This window comes from Scatophagus argus, chromosome 4 (assembly GCF_020382885.2).
Source record: "Scatophagus argus isolate fScaArg1 chromosome 4, fScaArg1.pri, whole genome shotgun sequence".
Classification (NCBI taxonomy): Eukaryota; Metazoa; Chordata; class Actinopteri; family Scatophagidae; genus Scatophagus; species Scatophagus argus.
The window spans coordinates 17,797,596-17,818,072 of NC_058496.1; the positions used below are offsets into that span (position 1 = coordinate 17,797,596).

Consider the following 20,477-nt stretch of genomic DNA (forward strand, 5'->3'; position numbering starts at 1 on the left):
CAACTTCACCTTCTATTTTCTCCTTGCATTGCCTTATATACTGTAGCTGAATCCATTGTGGAGTCTGTGCTTTACTGGGATTTACTCACCCAGTTGTCTGCTACCAACCGAAATATATATAATTATCTCTTCATTAATAGAGCCTATGCTGTTGTCATTTGATGCAAACATATGCTTTATTTTGTTTGTGTGTGAAGCATCCATAAATGTGCTGTACCTTGTTTTACCACTGTTTTCCCCCAAGTAGATCGCAACAAGGTGTGACCAGGTGGGGAACCTCCCTATGCCACCCTGATCTAACCACCCCTCACCCCATACCTAACCCTATCCCTTTCCCTCAAATCCAACCCTCTCAAACTACCATTCCTCTTAGACAACAATTAAACTATTAATCAAGTGAATCAAATGCCTTTTTAACATGACAGTAATTAAATTTGTCTGACAGCTTTCAACTGAAACCTTCCTCTGCCTACCAAAACCACCACTGGTTTTTGCTGTTTCATTCCAAAATGCTTCATTACCCTTTCAAAATCAGACTCATCACTGTTTTCTAGTTCATGATTTCAACAAACAATAATAATAAGATGAATGATAAGAATAATAAGTGCAGGAATTATTTAAATTACATATATAATTATTTTTAATAATAATACATTTCAGTAATAACCGATAATAACCAAAGGGTTAGTTTTAAATAGTATAAACATGTTTTTTAAGCTGCATTTTGGAATGAACCCTGTCATTTAGAGGTTATTGTTCTGTGTTGGTCCATCTGTCTTTCCTCACAGCAGTCACCGTGAGCAAACTCATTCTTGCACTCCTGTCTTCACAGTACACACACAGCCAGTGTTTATCAGCATGGGGGAGAGGTATTAAGTACAAGGTTTATAGGTTAATGTTTATAGTTGACAGGGAAGTGCCTGGTATCTTGTGTGTAATGAGGAGTAAAAGTACCTGTGGCTTTGAGAATGCTGCTACTCTTCAGTACTCACTGTGCTGCTGTCACACTTAATCTTCATTTGTTGGGGGGAGCTACTTCAAAGAGATGGTCAGTAATCTGTAGCCATATGTGTGAAAACTGAGGCTATGGAAGAAGTTAGGTTACTTCCTGCTGTACTAACAACAAATAGCATGAGTATGTGCATTGTTATTGTGGAAAATTATAGTAAATGAGGACATGCCAGAGTTGTAAAATACTCAAGTTTAGTCACATTCCATGTCTACTACAGGGCCATGAAGAAAGACTACGAACTTTACGCTTTCAACATGCATGTGGCATGTGATTATTGTATTAAGATAGGCTTGAAAAAAATCTTTACCAACCTTTAAATTATTTTGTAATACAGTTGGCTTGCTGAGAGATTACAGTCACTAATGATGTAATTCATCCTATCCTGGGTAGAGAGAGGGAGAGCGAGAGAGAGAGACACTCTGGAGTGTAATGGAGGTAAAAATAGAGCAGTGTTAAGACAGTTGGAAGACAGATTTTGTTTTCAGGGCCCTCCTCTCTGTTCCAGGAAAATGATGAACAGTTACAGCCTCAGCCACATCTGAGCCAGATGTCCTCATTAACATTTGAACCTTCACGTCCCCCTCAGCATCTGAGACTTTTGTCACATTTTAGCTCCTGTAACGGGTCCAATGTCATTTTTCTCCTGCCTCTATGTATAAATCTGGGTGTTGAGGGGTATTCTTTGAAAGCTATCAGAATATCTTATGTGGTTGTTCTCTTAGCCGTCCTTATAACTGTGTTATTGTCTTGGCTAAAAACCCTCTGGCCTTTGTCAGTGTAAACGCATGCTAATGTAATGTGCATCAGAGCATGGAAGTTGTTGCATGTGTTTGTGATTGGCGTACAGGTTCATGGAAAGCCAAAAACCAAGTCATCATATCTCATGGAGGGATGGCAGCCAGATTGTCCCCCAACTTATTCTAGTGGTTCTCAAAGTGGAGTCCGGGGTACTAAGGGGGCTTCTATAGAGAGCTGCTGGCAATATTTGGAACTGTTCACTATAATCCATTACAGAAAATGTTGGAGACATGAGTTGGAGACATTAGGCATTTTCAAACCAAGCAGTTCTGGGGACTCTGAGAAGGACTGCCGACTGTGTGTGACGTACAGCAACAGTTTGACGGACATTCGTACATGTTTTGTTGTTTACACGGCTAAAATTTAACAGGTTTTTTAAGAAATGGGGTCATGTGTTCATCCAGACAACATACACTTATGTCTGGAGCAATCACTGTATACTAAGGTCTCTCAACATTCCTCATGTATTGGGAGAGTAGGAGCTAGTTGTTTTGGCCTTGTCAGTCAAAACAGCCCAACAATGTTCAGACGTTTCGGCATCTCATCCACACCTTGCTGTTGATGAGCTTGTTGACTAGTTCAGAGACGTGCTAGCAATATGGTTAAGGCTCCTTTTGAATCTGCCAAATCTTTGTGCACAGATAACGTGTCAGTTCATCTCAGGCGTTTATCACAGACCCAGAATATACTAGAGGCTCTAGAGATACTATGAATCTCATCTGGCATGGTAATCCCTCAAGATCTCCCAGGTGGAGCTGGAAGATGTTGCTGGGGAGAGGGATGTCTGAACTAATTTGCTCAGCATGCTGCCACCACAACTTGGCCCTAGATAAGTGGCAGAAAATGGATGCATAGACAATGAACTCTGGGTGTGACTACACAAGATATTACAACACTAAATTCCAATAACAAACCTCTTCTTATATCGACGCAGAAGCTTAAACTAAATCTTACTGCGGTTTTTATAGGGGTGTTAACACTGAATCTTGTGTTGTGACATGAAGTATTTGAATAGCCCATTTTAATGCTGCAGTGGTGCAGTATAAATAATCTGATATACACCAATGAAAGACATAAAACCGGAGTGGTGCACTGATAGGCGCTGTGCAGCTGTATTCTGTCAGTGTTCATCTGGTTGGTTTCATGTTTATGTGATTTTATGACGTGGGGAGATGCTTACAGAATTGCCTGTACAGCAGGCAGGATACACAGACCACAGGGTTTGTCAGGATTGAACTTTGTTCTATTTTTAATCCCTTAATCTATTTGCATAGGGGTTTAAATCACAAGTGCTTTTCAATTTTATTGTAAGACAGCGAGATGTGACATTTGCTGCACATTGTATTTTACTTTATCTTCATAAAATTTGTTTCCTATCAACATTTTCAGGGCTCCTTGAAGTGCTTATTCAGCACAGGCCTATCAGAACTTATAGGTCATTATTTGACACTTTCTGGGTGATTTTAAAGAACTCTTGATATCTCTATATCTTTATAAGACATTCTGCTCCATATCCCACATCTTTTCCAACCTCTCTATATCCCAGCTTACAAGAGAACACCACACAGTTTATGAAATCATGGCATTCCTATGCTCTGTCATAGTGTTTTCAGTAGATTCTATTCCTTACAAATTGTATAATGTGATGCAATAATGCAGCTGATTTTATAACATCAGGATATCCACTCAGCATCAATATTGTGAAGGAAGTACATATTAAAAACAAAGATTTGAGTCAATTCAGTCACATTAAACAGCATTAACATTAGTAGGTCTTTCAGTCAAGTGTAGTGTCTGGATTTCAGTTTACATTTAAAAGCTTGAGGACTATGTTGTTATCTTGTAGATAGTATTATTACAAAGGGGTCAGGATACTTCAGATAAAGGCGGCATCCCTGAACACCATCTAAAACTCCTCAGCATTGGGTTGTTTCTGCCATTTTTTAAAAACTGTCCAATCTTTACACAGTAACTGGCCAGATGTTTCATTGTTCACACAACTACCTTACTTGACGTTTCTGCAAATGAGTGCAATATAATGAGTGCCTTCAAGGAAAGTGGATTATTCCCATTGGTATGATTTAGCCATACCAATGGATGGTATGGAAACTGGATGCTGCTCTTGAACACAGCTTTTATGACTTTGGGTTTCTCCAAGCAATGGAAATCTTACCCTGCGAAAATTTTGCTGCTGCTGGTGGAGCCCATTATCGGAATAATGCTGTGTATTCTAGTATTGAAAAAAAACACTAAACACCATTGTTATTAGATCGATCGAAGTATAAATAAATTCTGATGCATGGACATCGTGACATCATTTGTTTTCAAATGGGCCCAGCCCACTTCAAACTAATAACAGAAACACAGATAAGAACATAAGTGCAGAAATATGTTAAGTGAAATAATAAACAATAACTGTTCAAAATAGTTCTTTCACCTAGGATTCATCTAGTTAACCATGTATAGTATTCTCAAACACTTTTCTGACAGATAAGCTCTTGGTATCCTTAGCACTTGTGAATTACACTGATGAAAACTGAAACAAAAATGTCAGTCTCCAGAATAGACACGGTGTTCAAGTGTTTGCATGCCCTAGTGAAAAGAAAATCTTAGTCACATACACATAAGAGAAGAAACTACTCCTATGCAATGGTGACGAGTATGTATCAAACTCTCTGCTTGTCGTGTGTTTCTGTGCTGAAGACATAAAGTCATGGGTTTTGTATGCAGATAACACTGAAAAAAAACTGAGGGAAAGAAGTACAAACTACAGATGAAACTCACAAAGATTTATTCAAACATCACCTCAAACAATGACTTGTCTGTCAGTTTTTCTCTATGTTTTCTTTTAGGGGACAAAAACTAGTTTCAGATCTTCATCACTAAGATCTTAATCACCTGAAATGTCTGTTCAAGACATCTTGTTGATTAAGATCCCTGATGCACAGTCTTAAATGTGACAATATTTGCATGGGGAATAATGTGTCTTCTTTTTACAAAAGGGCAAAGTAGGCCTTTCTGTGAATTAACTAATTGATTGCATGTGTTCAAATAGAGATTTCAGACTTGTTCATGTAAACCAGTATTACCTAAAACACATAGCTGAGTGTTTAGGAGATGCATGTGCCTGTGTGAGGTGGTCTGTATTGTGTCATGTGTGCAGTTCAGGAATAACATGACAATTCCTACATACCCACTTAGTGTCACTGAAATGTTTTCCCTCTGCCCCTGTGCAGTTGTACACGTAGATGCAGTACATTGCATATATACCTATTTTACAGTTTACAGATGTTCATTGTGGCTTTATGTTTCATTTTTGACAGTTGGTCCCAAGGACTACAGAGAATATTCTGCCAAATATAACCTATTTTAGTTTCAATTTAAGTTATAGATGTAATAATAATAATAATAACAATAACAGTGGAAATGCACTAGGCATGCAAAAGTAATGATGTTTTAGGTGTAATAAATGACTAAAATGTCAATGCTTAATATATATATATAATATACATAATAAAGTGGCTTTGGTTATTCAAAAAAGTAAAACCAAGAGTGAGAGAGAGAGAGAGATGAGAAGATTGACATCAGTCTCTTATCTATCTGTGCTAACTTACCATTAAGACTGGCCATTTGAATCACTACGGTCTACAAATGAAGTAGCCCAGCCATCACACTGAGCCAGGTAATCTAAATTCTTCTCCTGTGTCTTCCCTCAGTAGTGAAATGAGTTACTGAATTGAATTCAGTTAGCAGAGTCCCTCTCCATCTTCAAAAATCACTTGAACAACTACTGTTCTGGGAGTTCTTACTCACCTGATATGCCCTTTGTTTTACTCTCTATCTCCATTCTTCTGTATCGCTCTGTCTCGAAAAAGAGATGTCTGCCTTCTCTCCAATATAATGGAACTAGATGGCAGTTCCACTGGAGGTTTGCAGACCAGAGTAATGGCAGAGCAGAGTCTCAGAGTTTCCATAAGGCTGTCTTGGACCTGGGAATGGAGCACTGTGAGCAACAAGGATTAGAATCCAAAAGAAACTGTACAATCTTGCAAAGTGTGGATAAATAAGCCTGTCTTTAAATGGCTGATCAGGTGCACAGAAGAGTTGGTGAGAAGGACAGGGAAACCATGCCCAGCTTCAAAAAGGAACAAACACAAACAGAGGGGGAGAGAGAGAGACAGAGAGAGAGACACAGAGTAAATGGAAACACTATGAAATGGAAAATAGAGGAGATTACAAAGAAACAGCAAACACAGTAGCAGACACTGACAGTGCCATCCAGTTCCTTTATTGTTTGGGAGTACTATCCCTTTAACAAACTTCACTTTGGGTAAAAGTGTCTGCCAAATGAAGAATTGTATATACTACTAATTGACAAGATCAAATGTTAAATGTGAGCTGTTGCTAGTTAACATACCTGGCAAATCAGAAAATATTGTTTACTTTAGACAGAGGCAGTCTTGTTGCCCCCTGCCTCCACCCGTTATACTAAGTTATGCCATTATGAGATTGAAATCAGTCTTCTCATCTCACTGTTTGAAAGAAAACAAACACAGAATATTTCCCCAAAAGGCTGCCCTGTTCCTTTTACTATATAATATCACCACGGTATCCAAGTAATGTCATATTTAACATTTTGTATGTATGGATATACGCTATGTCTCAGTACAGTAAAGTAGTACCAGCCACATTTATTAATATCAAATGGTTATCATAGTTCATAACTAGCCATATGTAGTTACTAATGAAAATGTGAGTGTCAGGATAATACAGTATATTGGAAGCTAACCAGCAGGTTGCCTTGGTTCACCTCCTCTTTCTCCATTATCTCTCCCTACTCATCCTGTTCAAGGCTAAAGGTTGACTTCTGTTGACTACTGCAGAAATAAATATCACTTTAAACCAGTTTCTCCTATGTGTGCTGTATATTAGTAATGTTAGTAATATGGAAATATATATGATGAACTAAATGTTTCTGTCAATAATTCTGTGTGAGATCTAACTGTGTTAACTTTCCACAGGGGGACCAAAGGCAAAGACATCAGCACTATCAAGTCGCTGAGAGTTCTCCGTGTGCTCAGGCCTCTCAAGACAATCAAACGCCTGCCAAAACTCAAGGTTCTGCTCCAGTGCTGTATTTCGGTTTATTTGGATAATTTAAAAGGTCTAACCGGTGACTAGCAGGAAATAGTATTGCCACAGCGAGCCACTGTCATTAAGTAAAAATCAAACTTATCTATAACTCCAAACCATGTCTGTGGCACTTGACTCCATGCCCACTAGTTTTAAATTTATAAAGTAACAGTGATAACAAGCCACATAACCAAAACCACATCTATAATGCATTAGGGGACATCTATAATGAATTATAATGCATTTATAACGTTTTATGACTGAATTCATAAACACAAATAATGCTTTCTGATTCACTATATCAACAGTCATAAAACTTTATAGACGTGACTCATAATGAATTATAAGTTCAAGTGTCTTAATTGGATGCTATTGATTAGTTATAAAGGGGTTGACTGATTAGGCTTATAATGCATTATGGCCATGTGTACTATACTCACCTTGACAATCAACTGTAGTAAAGACTCTTAGTGGAATAGATCTTGTGGTATCATTGTATATGTTAAGTGTTAAATATGTGTTAATCTGTACATTTGCACAGAAAGGCAAACAGCAGATTTTAACCAGATGAGGCTCTGAGTAATGGAGTGGCATTGGGTTAGATTAGTGTTTTGCTTTGTTTAACTGTTAATAACATTTTGCTGCATGCGTTTCTAAGTACAGGGAGCTTACTACGATATATTGCTGTACATAGTCAGTAATTTACAGTGTTACAAACACTTCTTCTCTTTACTTTCCCCTTCTGGGCTCCGTCTTACTGTTATTCTGTCCATCCTGTGCTTGAATAGATGTAAAGTGATCTCATACAAGCATATTCAATATTAGCTGTGTGCCTCATTAATGCATCTCACTAGACCCACCAGTGAATCAGGCTACTGTGGCCTGTTGAGATTAATAGAATCAGCTTCTGACTCAGATGAAGAGTGACCCATTTTCCGCTTAATCTCCAAATCAAATGTGTGTGTGCCTCTGTGTGTCATCAGGCGGTGTTTGACTGTGTGGTCAACTCTTTGAAGAACGTGCTGAACATCCTCATCGTTTACATCCTCTTCATGTTCATCTTTGCTGTCATCGCAGTTCAGCTCTTCAAGGGAAAATTCTTCTACTGTACAGACGAGTCCAAGGGCCTGGAGAAGGACTGCAAGTTAGTCTAAAGTCCCCTCATCCTCATTTCTTAATTCAGAAACTATTAAATTGTTAAACGTCAATTGTTGGTAGGATCATTACCAGACATTGTACTCAGCTTTATTTATGCTTTCATATCTTCCAGAGGACAGTTCCTAGACTATGACAAAGACGAGGTGGCCGCCATGCCCAGAGAATGGAAGAAATATGAGTTCCATTATGACAATGTGCTGTGGGCCTTCCTCACCCTCTTCACTGTCTCCACTGGGGAGGGCTGGCCAACGTAAGTGACGCTGACTTGAGTCCTTCTTCATGCTATAAACATATAATAATGTATGATAATGTATAATAGTCATCGTTGAAACTCCCATCTGGGATGGATATAACACTTGAAAAGGAACTAAATTAAACCTAAATGTTCACCTGTAATAACACAAGATACCCAGTGAAACGAAAAATAGGACAGTCTCTGGGTGGCCACTTGTGCTTATTGAAGACCTGTTGGTGTCTGTGTACTTGTGAGCTGGCTTCTTCGCAAAGTCATTTTCATACAGTTCACTTCTCACAACCTGCAGGCTATGTAATAATTGCATACCTATTACACATTCACAAAAAAACACCTTTGATTGTCAGCTTTTGCTTTAAGGCTAAGGAACTTTTTTCTGTTTTTTTTTCATGAACTGTGTTATGTTGTTTATAATTCATAATATTTTTGTCTCTGTATGTGTGTGTGTGTGTGTGTGTGTGGGTGGGTGCTTTGCTCTGCAGTGTCTTGAAGCACTCTGTGGATGCCACTTTTGAAGACCAGGGTCCCAGTCCAGGATATCGAATAGAAATGTCTATCTTCTATGTGGTCTACTTTGTGGTCTTCCCGTTCTTCTTTGTCAACATCTTTGTTGCTTTGATCATCATCACGTTCCAGGAGCAGGGAGACAAGGCCTTGTCTGAGTGCAGCTTGGAGAAGAATGAGGTGAAGCATAGACATGACAAACAGCATTTTGTCATGATGACAGTCAGTATCATTAATACAATTTTAGCACCATCATCTCCATCAACAGTTTTACCTGATTTCTGAACTGATTTCTCCCTTTTGTTTCTTGGATATTCTCAAATGTTAATGAGTGGATTTACAGGAAGCACTGAGGGACAGTTTGTCCTGTTTCTGAGGAACTTTTCATGGAGCCATGGGAAACTGGGGAGCTCATTTTCTTAACCAGTCTGTCACTATGATATCAGATTTTAACCACATAATTATTGATTATGATATTATGGCGATATCTACAAAAAGTCTCTAACATGGTTTTGCTGTGGAGTAGCAGTCACCAGAAACAACCAGCATTACGGCGCATTACCACCACCCACTATGACAAAGAAAACATAAAGAAATGGAAATGATTTAAGACGCACTCGATTGTTTACACACTATTATGTATATTATTAATATGATGTCAGTATCTTTTAAATATGACAGTTATCACTGGCACCATATCACAGCAACCCTAGCTGTCCAGGTAGAAAACTATATTCATAGCTTATGTAATGGACTGTACTACTGACCACTCAAAGCACTTTACAACATGAGCCAGCATTCACGCATTCACACAAGCATTCATACACTGGGGGCAGAGGACACCGCACAAGGTGCCAGCTGTTCATCAGAAGTCATAATCATTCACATGAACACTCACACACCAATGGAACAGCCATTGGGAGCAGGATGGGGCTTTGTCTAAATTGGTCAGCTCGAGATGTTGCTTTCAGTCTCTGATGACTGATGTTTGAGTGCAATTCCTTTCAAATGAAGAAGACAGTGAACTACAGGCGTTTTGTCTTTCTTACAGAGGGCTTGTATTGACTTTGCCATCAATGCCAAACCTCTGACACGGTACATGCCTGAGAACACACAGTCCTTCCAGTACAGGATGTGGAAGTTTGTGGTCTCAGCTCCGTTTGAGTACTCCATCATGATCATGATTGCTCTCAACACCGTAGTACTCATGATGAAGGTAAAAACTTTTGAAGAGGATATTAATAATGTCATGCCATACTAATACGGTAATTCTGTGGTTATGTGGAGTCAGTCCTGGATTCATTAGCTAAGGAAGAGGATACATTTTGAGACACATGCTTATTCCCTCTCTTGCTGAGCATTAGACTGATACTACTCTCATGTCTTACAGTAAATGTGAAGCTACTGCAAGCAGCCGATTATCTTAACTTAGCAGACATACTGGAAACAGTGGGATGCAGCTAGCCTGTAATATCTCATTTTTTAATTGAGAAAGACAAAAGACATATTGCAATAAAACAACAATTTGTTTCATGGGTGATTTTGTTGGATGAGAACTAATCTAAGTTAGCCAGCTGCTTGCTGTACCTTCATATTTAACAGACAGATATGAAAGTGGTATTGATTGTATAATGAGATGATCCCTTGTATAATCAGATGATCCCATCAATTGTGTTACTCCAACAAGGAAAGTGTACCTTGAAACATCATTTGGCCCTGTGTTTTAGTTCCATGGAGCTCCAGACTTCTACGAAGCAATGCTGAAGAACCTCAACATAGTCTTCACCACTCTCTTCTCGCTGGAATGTGTCCTGAAGATTATTGCTTTTGGTCCACTGGTGCGTAACATTTAGAAAGCAACTTTAAATGCCCTGCATAATAAATAACAGCTAATGATTTTCACTTGTTGTTTCTCAGAACTACCTAAAGGACGCCTGGAATGTGTTTGACTTTGTGACAGTGTTGGGCAGCATCACTGACATCCTGGTGACTGAAATCAATGTAAGATCACTGTATCCAAACAACACAGCTGTCACAGTGATGATGACCTGGGGGTAGGGACAGCCTGTACTGCGAGCTTTGTGCAAACAAACTCAGTAGCCACACCATCCAAGACAGTCACAGGGCAACGGTCCAGAGTGCTTGACAGCTTTAGAAGAGGAGAAAGGGGAGAGGAGAGGATTGCAAGCAAGTCTTTTGTCGATTGGATTGATTTATCATGGTGGGATGATAGAGGAGCTGAGCGTAGTTTCTCTGAATCAACCTCAGAGAGTGATGTGTGGTTTACAGTGCAGCAATAATCCTTTGTTCATTCCAAACAGTTCCTTTCTGTTCCTTTCTCACACACATGTACACTTATCTATATACATGTGTGTGAGTAACCTTTGACATGTGTGTGTTTGTTGAGCTGTATCAGTTTATGTTGTGCAATATGACTGTTCCTGTTCTCTCACTTCTCCTTCCTCTGTCTTCCTTTCTCCTCATCTTGCTCTGTCCTCTCTCTCTCTCACTCACTCTTTCTCATTGTTTTATTCTTGCTCTTTACCCCTCTCTCTATCTCTCTCTCTTTCTCTCTCTCACTTTACATTTATTTTCATCTTGTTGATTGTCATCACCGGTGTTGCCATGCCCTGGTCCCAAACATCACTAGACTACGGTGAGTGAATTTCTGTTGTTTTTTTGTTTACCAAGTGTTTTATTCAATGGTAAACTGAATTCAATGACAATAATATGGTTTCTTGAATGTGATTTCTAAGAGAAGTGATGCAGCAGAGGCCCAGATATCCTGACATGTACCGTGTTGCATCTTACATGGCTGCAAAGTCTCTTAAACAGGCAGCAGAAGTCTACTGAGAGTTGATCAGAAAATTAGGGGATTCACTTTGAAAATATAGGGCAAGCATCTCCCATGTTCTTTGGATATAAATAAGGCTTCTTCAGCAAAATAAGTTTTAAAAGGAGAGAACAAATGAAAGAGAGAAAGAACAGAGAACAGTCTTCTTCATGTCATTACTACACCAGGTGTCAGATATTCTGTAGTATCCCGATTATTAACTTCTCACACTCATCCTACACACCATAATGCAACTTGTTTGTAACACAGGCTTAATGTTATCATTGGTAGCTTCATGACATGGGTTACACACACTGCTATGTTGAATCAGTGGAATGGCTATGGTGTGAGAGTGTGTGTGTGCGTGCATGTCAGTATTGTCTTACGACAGATAGAATGTGAAACTAGGGCATATTATTGTGTGAACCTCTGATGCATACTTCACCCCTGCTCGTAAGTGCACATCTTTATACCACAAGGAGCTAGATTAGTGAAGAACTGTATTCCTGATGTATAAATTAAATTTACAAAAACAGAAACAGTAAGCAACTAAAGACACCAATAAATAAGTGGAAATGTCAACACAATTATATATTTTTTCTATGTTTAGTGACAGGATCTTTAATGTATTTACATATGGGCCTTGTGTGTTTTTGCTCATGGTTGTGCATACCAGTGAGCGATGAGATGATAAACACTTTATGTCCCGTCTGTGTCTAACAGGACAGGCTGCTGAACCTGAGCTTCCTACGGCTGTTCAGAGCTGCTCGGCTCATCAAGCTGCTGAGGCAGGGCTACACCATCCGCATCCTGCTGTGGACCTTTGTCCAGTCCTTTAAGGTGCTCACACACATATTCACATGCCCACCAGCTTTTTCACACACATAGTGCATGTGCACTTACACCGACATACACACTCACATGCAGTTACTATCTGCAAACTCAAACATCCTAGCTGAAATTAATCAAAGTGAATATTAATGATTTTGTGTGTTTTGGTATCTGTTGTTTCCTTTAGGCCCTACCTTACGTTTGTCTGCTGATTGCTATGCTGTTCTTTATTTATGCCATCATTGGGATGCAGGTGGGTGATGTCACTCCACTGTTGTCATAGAAGCCTTCATATTTATATTGTGGTTCACCATCAAAATGTTGTGGCCTGAACATGTAAAAATTGTGTACTACTCAGGCTGTACAAATGCAGTTCTGCCCCTGTGTTTCTGCTGTAGGTGTTTGGCAACATTGATCTGAATGATGACACAGCTATCAATCACCACAACAACTTCCGCACTTTCCTCCAAGCTCTCATGCTGCTGTTCAGGTATAATATCTCTTTGACTAAATACAGACAGTTCGCATAAAATAACAATCACGTGGACTTCAACATGGGCATATGGTAATGAGGAACAGCACCAAAACCATAGTGCTATTTAAACATGAAGCTGGACCTCATGTAGATGATATGCTGCTACTGCGAATAAAGGGAGAGACACAAACACATGCTCAGGGTAGTCAGGGATAAGGGGACTTGGGTGCTACCTCAGGTTGTTACCACTCAAGCCTCTGGCAGTACAAATACCACAAACACTGGAGGAACACTGGAGAGGGCCAGGGGCATTAAATGTTTGACCTAAATATCAGTTAAGGATAAAGCCCTGCATTTTTCTGCAGAATATACCTCAGTAAAGATATTATGAACAAAATATGCTAATATCAAAGATGTGTCACGATATGTAGGGTGTTACATTATTAATCATAATTGGGTTATTAATGTTAAAAGATAAATTAATTAATTTATTAATGTTGTGGCTGTTTGAGGTTTCCTGCTGGGTAATTTAATCTGTAACAGTCCATCATGTTTTATAAGCTGGTCATAAATCGGGTAAGTAACTACACCAAGTTAAAATCATGAACCGCATAGTGAAATGCAGATGACTTAGGACCCAGGATGTAGTCTTCAAAACTGCTGAGTTGAGCAATAGTTCTATAATGTAGAAATGTTACAAAGAATAGAAATATAATAATTTATTTTCCCTAGTCCATATAAATATTAGTCCTTTTATTCCTTTATCTTGGGTATTGAACCCAACTGTATGAGGAACACAAATTTCTGTAATATTCCTGGTGCTCTGCCACACATTCATTGTTCAGTGAGCCATTCAGTTGATGTGGCCTCGAGGGGACTGCTGTAAAGGGTGAAACATTCTCAAATCACTGTTCTGTTATATAGACGCTTTGTGATTTGTATTTTAACTTAATTTATGATGAGGTTTCCTTTTTAATGCTTCCAGCTCTTCGATCAAAGCTGCACTGTTTCTTGTTTTCTGTATCTTTTAATGTGTATCAGGAGTGCAACTGGCGAGGCCTGGCACGAGATCATGTTGTCGTGTTTGAGCCACCGACCCTGTGACAAGCTATCGGGGTCCCATGGGAAAGAATGCGGCAGTGATTTTGCCTACTTCTACTTCGTCTCCTTTATCTTCCTCTGCTCATTTCTGGTCAGTACTGATACACACCTAAATGTAGCCACTGTAACTGTTGCTAGAAGCTTGCAGACATTGTTACGACTCGCATGGCTAACAGGTGAACTACTGTTACTGGCCAGCTAACTGCTAACAAGATAGCCAGCCAGGCACATTCTAACTGAACAGGACCATATCCAAGTGGATGGTGCAACACAGTTAAAATGCTATGATGCTATTCCCACAAAAGTCAGCACTGTCGAGACGCCTGCTCTAGGCTAGCGACGCATATTGCCGTGTCAGAGTTCACCAGAACCGAACTTGACACAATATTTTACAAGTTCTAATTTTTTAGGATTTTAAAAGCACAACACATAACACATTATAACACACAATACACAAACAGTGAAAAAAAAGGCATACACAATATGAAATCAACATACAATAAGAAGAAATAATCATCAAAACATCCATTTAGACAATAATTAAAATGCACTCTCTTAAGTAATATAACCTTCAAGTTAAATCAAAGTGAGTGTAGAGAACCAGTTTTCTATTTCAAGGGTTTCCAGGTCAAGAAAGGAGCTTAAGCTGAAACTGACGGTTCTTCAGGTAAAGTTTCAGATTGTTTGGAGCAGGGGCAATTCAACTGATTTAGGGGCTGCAGGAAACTGCAGCCCTGAGCTCTGATCTGAAATAAAATGTTTAGATTAAATGTATGACCTAACCCATTTAAAGATTTTGCAACTTTTGAGCATAAGAGTAATAGTATGAATCTGAATCTTCATGATACCCATTCCTACTTGCTGCCATATTGGTTTGTATACTGAATCATGTTCAAAATTCATCAAATGTTGAATGTTTAGAGATAATTCCAAATTAATCTGGTCTGACTGGAGTTAATAAAGCTCAGTAAAAGAACCTTCAGTATTTTGCTATCAGCCCCAATCAGGCTAATAGGATGGTATGAGCCACAATCATCCAGTGGTCTTTCTTTCACAAAGATTGCAGGTATATGGGACAGGCTGAGAGATTGGAATGCCAGTACATATCTGTCAGACCCCCATATGGTGGGCTAATAGTAATGGTAATAAGACAGTAATGTGACATAGACTGAGTTCTAACTGAGCACTCAATCTTTGTGTCAGCCCATCTTCTTGCTGGAAACTGGGGTAAACTTGTGTCACCTGAGAACATCCTAGTACTCTTTTACATTTGAAAGATATCAGATAACAGTTATCCATGACATTAAACCATAAAAAATGAAGATTTTTGCAGAATTGCATTGCCTTCACAAATGGCTGTGGTGATCATGCCACTCCATTTTGTTCCAAAATTTCAAGATTATTATTTAAAGTGCTTGTGTGACCGGGCCAACACACAGATTTAAAGTCTACTTCATGTCTGTGTTCCAGATGCTGAACTTGTTTGTGGCTGTCATAATGGATAACTTTGAGTACCTAACCAGAGACTCTTCCATCCTGGGGCCTCATCACCTCGATGAGTTCATCCGGGTTTGGGCCGAGTACGACCCAGCTGCATGGTATGTTCAAGCATCCCTTTGAGCTTTGGAGCTTCAGAGCTTCGGAGAATAGCATTAATAGTAAAGTGAAGGAAATAAACACCCTAACTTTATTCTTCTCTTCCCCATTTGTGACGAAGGTGACCGAATCAGGTCTCTTGTTCCTATAGCTTGTTGTATGCAATCAGCGCACTGATGATCATTGTTTTACTTTAAGCTGTCCTGAAATTTTGTTTATTTATGTGCTTGTTCTTTTCCACAGTGGACGGATTTCCTATAAGGATATGTACAATTTGTTACGCGTTATCTCACCCCCCCTTGGCTTAGGGAAGAACTGCCCTAATAGGGTAGCATACAAGGTTTGCAAATACCAGACATTTCCGTCACTAGGGTGCTTTGTGTACCTCTATGCCAAGAGACTTTAACTGAATGGCTGTGCACCAATGAAATCGCCTTTACACTAGCACCCGCCCCTCCAAACTGACTGGCTTTTGTTGATGATGCCGGAGAGGAAACAAAGCTTTCAAAGCTGTGGCAGTGTCCCAACATGCCGTCTGCCATGCCTACTTTCTCCTGTCTGTGATGTTTACATAGCGTTTTACTTCCCATTTCTTTCCATTTAAGCCTCAAAATCCTTAAAAGAAAATTGATCCATACATCCAGTTATTGACAACATCAAAAGCCTTATGAAGATGTGATGTAATCTTTTTTATGGAGATGTCTGCCAGAGGAAAGACAGGCTATGAGTGAAAGCCCCAGACAAATGTTCGGGCTGGCATTGAAACCTTTGTCTCCGTGCACCTTGGTTGAAATACCAGTGGGATGTCTGCTAGCATGATGAGGCAGACATCTCTGTTACAATGCTGTCATTTCTCTTCCTTCCCATCAGTACCCTGTGTGTTGGGTCAACCCATCCTCCCCTCTTCTCTCCCCTCCGTCCCTCTCCTACCAAACTCACTCTTTGTCATCCCATGTCTCCTGTCAGGGATCCTGAACTCCACAGCGATGCATCCCTGTGCCCCGACAGAGTGGCCGAGGATGACATCCACCTTACATCTCACACTGGGAAATCTATTAACAAAAGATTTCTGTCTTTCCTTTCCATTATTCTCTTTTTTTATTTATTCCCTTTGTTCCTCTCCTCCTTCTCTAACTCCCCATTCTTCTCTGTTTGCGTTTTGTTTATTTTTGATTTCCTACCCTGTCAAGTGGCCGTATCAAGTACCTCGATATGTATCAGATGCTGCTCCACATGTCCCCACCCTTAGGTTTGGGAAAGAAATGTCCACCAAGAGTCGCCTACAAGGTAGACCTTCCTCTTCCTCCACCTTCTTCCCTGTGTTCGACAACCTTTCTTCCATTGGCGTGAACTCAAGCCAATGTCTGTGCTCTGCAGTGTTCCCTCGTTTCCTCACTTTGTTTTGCTAGTGTTCTGATATTATTGATGTAAGCCCCTACCTCATCTTTACTGTCTTTACTATTTCTTTGAACATAGCTGCGTGTGTGGGCTAATACCCATCACTAATGATAATAACACAGAGCTTAACTAAGAAGACGTAAAGTCATTTCAATTAAGATCTTATGTTGACGGAGGAAAGTTGCTACTTTATGTTACTATTTCTTTGAATGGTACACACTAGTTGGGGTTTTATTTTGTGGAGCAGTGTGTATTTATGTGTGTGTCTGTGTATGTGTGTGTGTGTGGGGGGGGGGGGGTATATATGTGTGTGTGCAGCTTCTGTTGCTTTTCTGCAGGAGTAATACTTTCTATATGTGCTTTTCACTTTGTGGTTCTGTCTTTGCTACCCATTCCCTCTCATTCTTTCTCTCATCTCATCTCTTCTATCCAATTTTGAAAATATTTTTGTGTGCATGCATGCGTGTGCGTGTTTCTTCTGTGTGTTATAACCTTAGTGCTGCACAGCATTGACAAAAAATATGTTATTTTTATTTTGTTCAGGTATTGTTGAATATTTATTGACAAAAAATGACCCGATCTCTACCTGATATTACCAACTAAACACCTCTCATCTCACCCTCCTCTACCTTGGACATTAAAAAAGTCCATATGGACACATTATAGTGTGTCAACAATTTTTCTGTTGCACAGTGTTTACAAAGAAGACCTTGTTAAGCTTTTCTTTAAGGAAAGTGTGAGATCTAATTAATAAGAATTTTGTCTAAAACAACTACTTTCCTTTAAAGTTCTAGCTGTCAGTATTGGTGTCTTTCTAAATGATTGAGCAACTTGTGGTTGTGTGTACGTGTAGGTGAGTGCGTGACCACATGAAAATTAGCGTGGTTGTATTTATGTGTGTGTGTGTGTGTGTGTGTGTGTTTGCCCCTCAGCTCTCCATGCCTGTCTCATTCAGAATCTGGTCTTTCTTACTTTCTGCACTGCCACTGATAGCACATGTAGGTGAATGCTTTTTGTGTTCAGGGGAGCTCAACTCTTACACCAACAATATCAGCATTCTGTATGCATCTAGTGGTGCCATTAGTCCGAAATGAACCCAGTCTTCCTGCTAAGGCTGCCCAAGCTTGGTGGAATGGACTTTCTTTATTGTTAGCTGCCATTGTAGATGTAGAGCATACTCAACCTCCTCAACTCCGAGATGATGATTGCTAGGATGGCAACCACAGAGTCGAGCTCCTGCAACTGTAGAGGCACCTTCATGGTTATGCGTTTACATGCCTTCTCTCAGCTTTTTTTCAGTCAATGTCAGTCTTGCACCAGTGCACTTTGACTTGCAGCGTAGTGCATACTGTAGCCAATAGCAGTGAATGTGAATGTCTAGTTTGTCTCCTCTGTAAGTACTTGTAGAGAAGGCTTTTTGTGTGCTGAACTGAATCTCAGTAACATTTTACCAATATGGCCATACTTGCAAGTATTCATCAAAATTTAGCAAAGCACATTTAAGGTACTTTGTGCTAAGATAGTGAATCCATGTAGGGTATTGATCATAACAGCACACAGATTGATTTCTCTGGGTGAATTATGTGTTTTTAATGGGTTATTTGCTATAACTACATGATCTAATGTCTCTCTGTCACCACTCATGTCCTCTCCTCAGCGTCTCGTCAAAATGAACATGCCCATCGCTGATGACAACACTGTCCACTTCACCTCCACCTTGATGGCCCTGATTCGCACCGCCTTGGAGATCAAACTGGCCTCAGGTCAGAGAAACACATCACACATCAATAAAAATGAATAGATATGAATCAAAATGGTACAATTAGGTACAGTCCCACAGCTTAATGCCTCACATTTTATAGCCGGTAGTGATGTCTTAAAATGATGACAAGCTCTGTAAAGTGAAGATAAATGTCATGAGAGAACTCCCCAGTGGCATAGCCAAGCCACGCCTGTGGTGGCTGGCCTCAGGCATGAGGTAGTTTTTACTGCACTGGTTTCTGTTCATATGTTCATTTTGCAGTGGTGGAGAGAGTATTAAAGACTCAGCAAAACAGAACAAGGGTTTCACTAGAAAAGCTACATAACCCCAATAATATTCTTAATATTCTTCTTCTAACATCATGTGCAGATAATACAGATACGACACTGTAGTTAATAATATGTGAACTGGACTGTCCTGATATTAAATTAAGTTTGATTTACTCAACTTTACTGATCTTTGTCTTATGGGGTTATAATCTGTAGCAGGTTATTAATCTAGTTTCATGTAAGACAAATGCAGGTTTACAGCATTAACAGCAACACCGAGGTAATGCTTCCCTGAACAGACTAAAACCTCTAATGCCTTCTTTTTTTTCTGTATGTCAACCATCTGATGTATGGATGACTGACATCATATGACTGACTGTCTGGTTTAGACAGATTGTTAAATGTTTCAGCTTTGTCTTAAAACGTCTTAAAATAAGTCCCTTAGCAGGGAGATGCTCCCAACCAGAATGACAGATGTTTTCAAGATGCAGCTGCTATGCGTGGTTCTCAGAGCTCAAAATGAACAGATGTGCCTCCCATTTGGACTCATTAGTCATTAGCATATCTACTGGACTATCCTCCCTGGCTTCACTACCTCTGTCTGCACTTTTGATGATGGTTTCTCATTGTGGCTCATTTGGGAGCAACACATTCAGTACTTGCTTGACTTGTGTTTTAAATTTAGAATGAACTAGCCACAAGATGTTTCTGTCACTTTTTCTGTCTCTCTTTTTTCCCCTACACAAATCATAAAGTGCATAACACATAAACACAGTATATGATGCTGTGACTGGTAGTTGATCTGTGTGTTTGAATGAAAAAATATAAAACTCTCTCTGTGAATCTACAGGTATGGTAGCCCAGCGATTATGTGATGCTGAATTAAAGAAGGAGTTGTCCACAGTGTGGCCCAGCCTTTCTCAAAAGACCATGGACCTGTTGGTGACGCCACATAAACGTAAGCATTTCATCACTTTCTGTATTTTGAACTTTGTGACCAAACTGTGCTGGGCAGTCCTCTAAATGCCTCTGTCCTCTTGTCACAACCTGGCTCTCAAGGCTATGGCTCAAATTTTAAATTCAGTAAGGTTGACGTTTAAGCTGACCCCACTAACACATAGAACATGGCTTAACATTTTAACGCTGAGAATATTCATCCAAAGTGTTACATTTAGCTGAATATTAACTGTTAAGGTTTATCAACAACACCAGTTGTTTTTTGCTATTTACCATATTTAGCTTAAGTCTATGGCAGTTGACACTGCATAAATTAACCTAGCAGCTAGTGGACTTTTCCTCTGCTCATAGCTTAACCAGTTTCATGTATTATTTATACATTTTGTTACTCAGAACA

At 39.5% G+C, this 20,477-nt stretch overlaps 1 protein-coding gene across 6 annotated transcripts in view; it reads left to right on the plus strand.

Moving 5' to 3' along the window:
* Positions 1 to 20,477, plus strand: part of cacna1ba (calcium channel, voltage-dependent, N type, alpha 1B subunit, a) — a 120,336-nt gene that overhangs the window by 84,001 nt on the left and 15,858 nt on the right. For all 6 annotated transcript variants that reach the window (XM_046385654.1, XM_046385657.1, XM_046385655.1 and 3 more), the window contains 16 exons: positions 6,832 to 6,928; positions 7,927 to 8,087; positions 8,214 to 8,351; positions 8,837 to 9,038; positions 9,910 to 10,074; positions 10,586 to 10,696; positions 10,776 to 10,859; positions 11,509 to 11,514; positions 12,415 to 12,531; positions 12,710 to 12,775; positions 12,921 to 13,012; positions 14,039 to 14,189; positions 15,569 to 15,696; positions 16,885 to 16,981; positions 18,750 to 18,855; positions 19,974 to 20,081. In XM_046385654.1, coding sequence (XP_046241610.1) covers positions 6,832 to 6,928; positions 7,927 to 8,087; positions 8,214 to 8,351; positions 8,837 to 9,038; positions 9,910 to 10,074; positions 10,586 to 10,696; positions 10,776 to 10,859; positions 11,509 to 11,514; positions 12,415 to 12,531; positions 12,710 to 12,775; positions 12,921 to 13,012; positions 14,039 to 14,189; positions 15,569 to 15,696; positions 16,885 to 16,981; positions 18,750 to 18,855; positions 19,974 to 20,081 — 1,829 coding nt within the window. The remainder of the gene's footprint in view (positions 1 to 6,831; positions 6,929 to 7,926; positions 8,088 to 8,213; positions 8,352 to 8,836; positions 9,039 to 9,909; positions 10,075 to 10,585; positions 10,697 to 10,775; positions 10,860 to 11,508; positions 11,515 to 12,414; positions 12,532 to 12,709; positions 12,776 to 12,920; positions 13,013 to 14,038; positions 14,190 to 15,568; positions 15,697 to 16,884; positions 16,982 to 18,749; positions 18,856 to 19,973; positions 20,082 to 20,477) is intronic.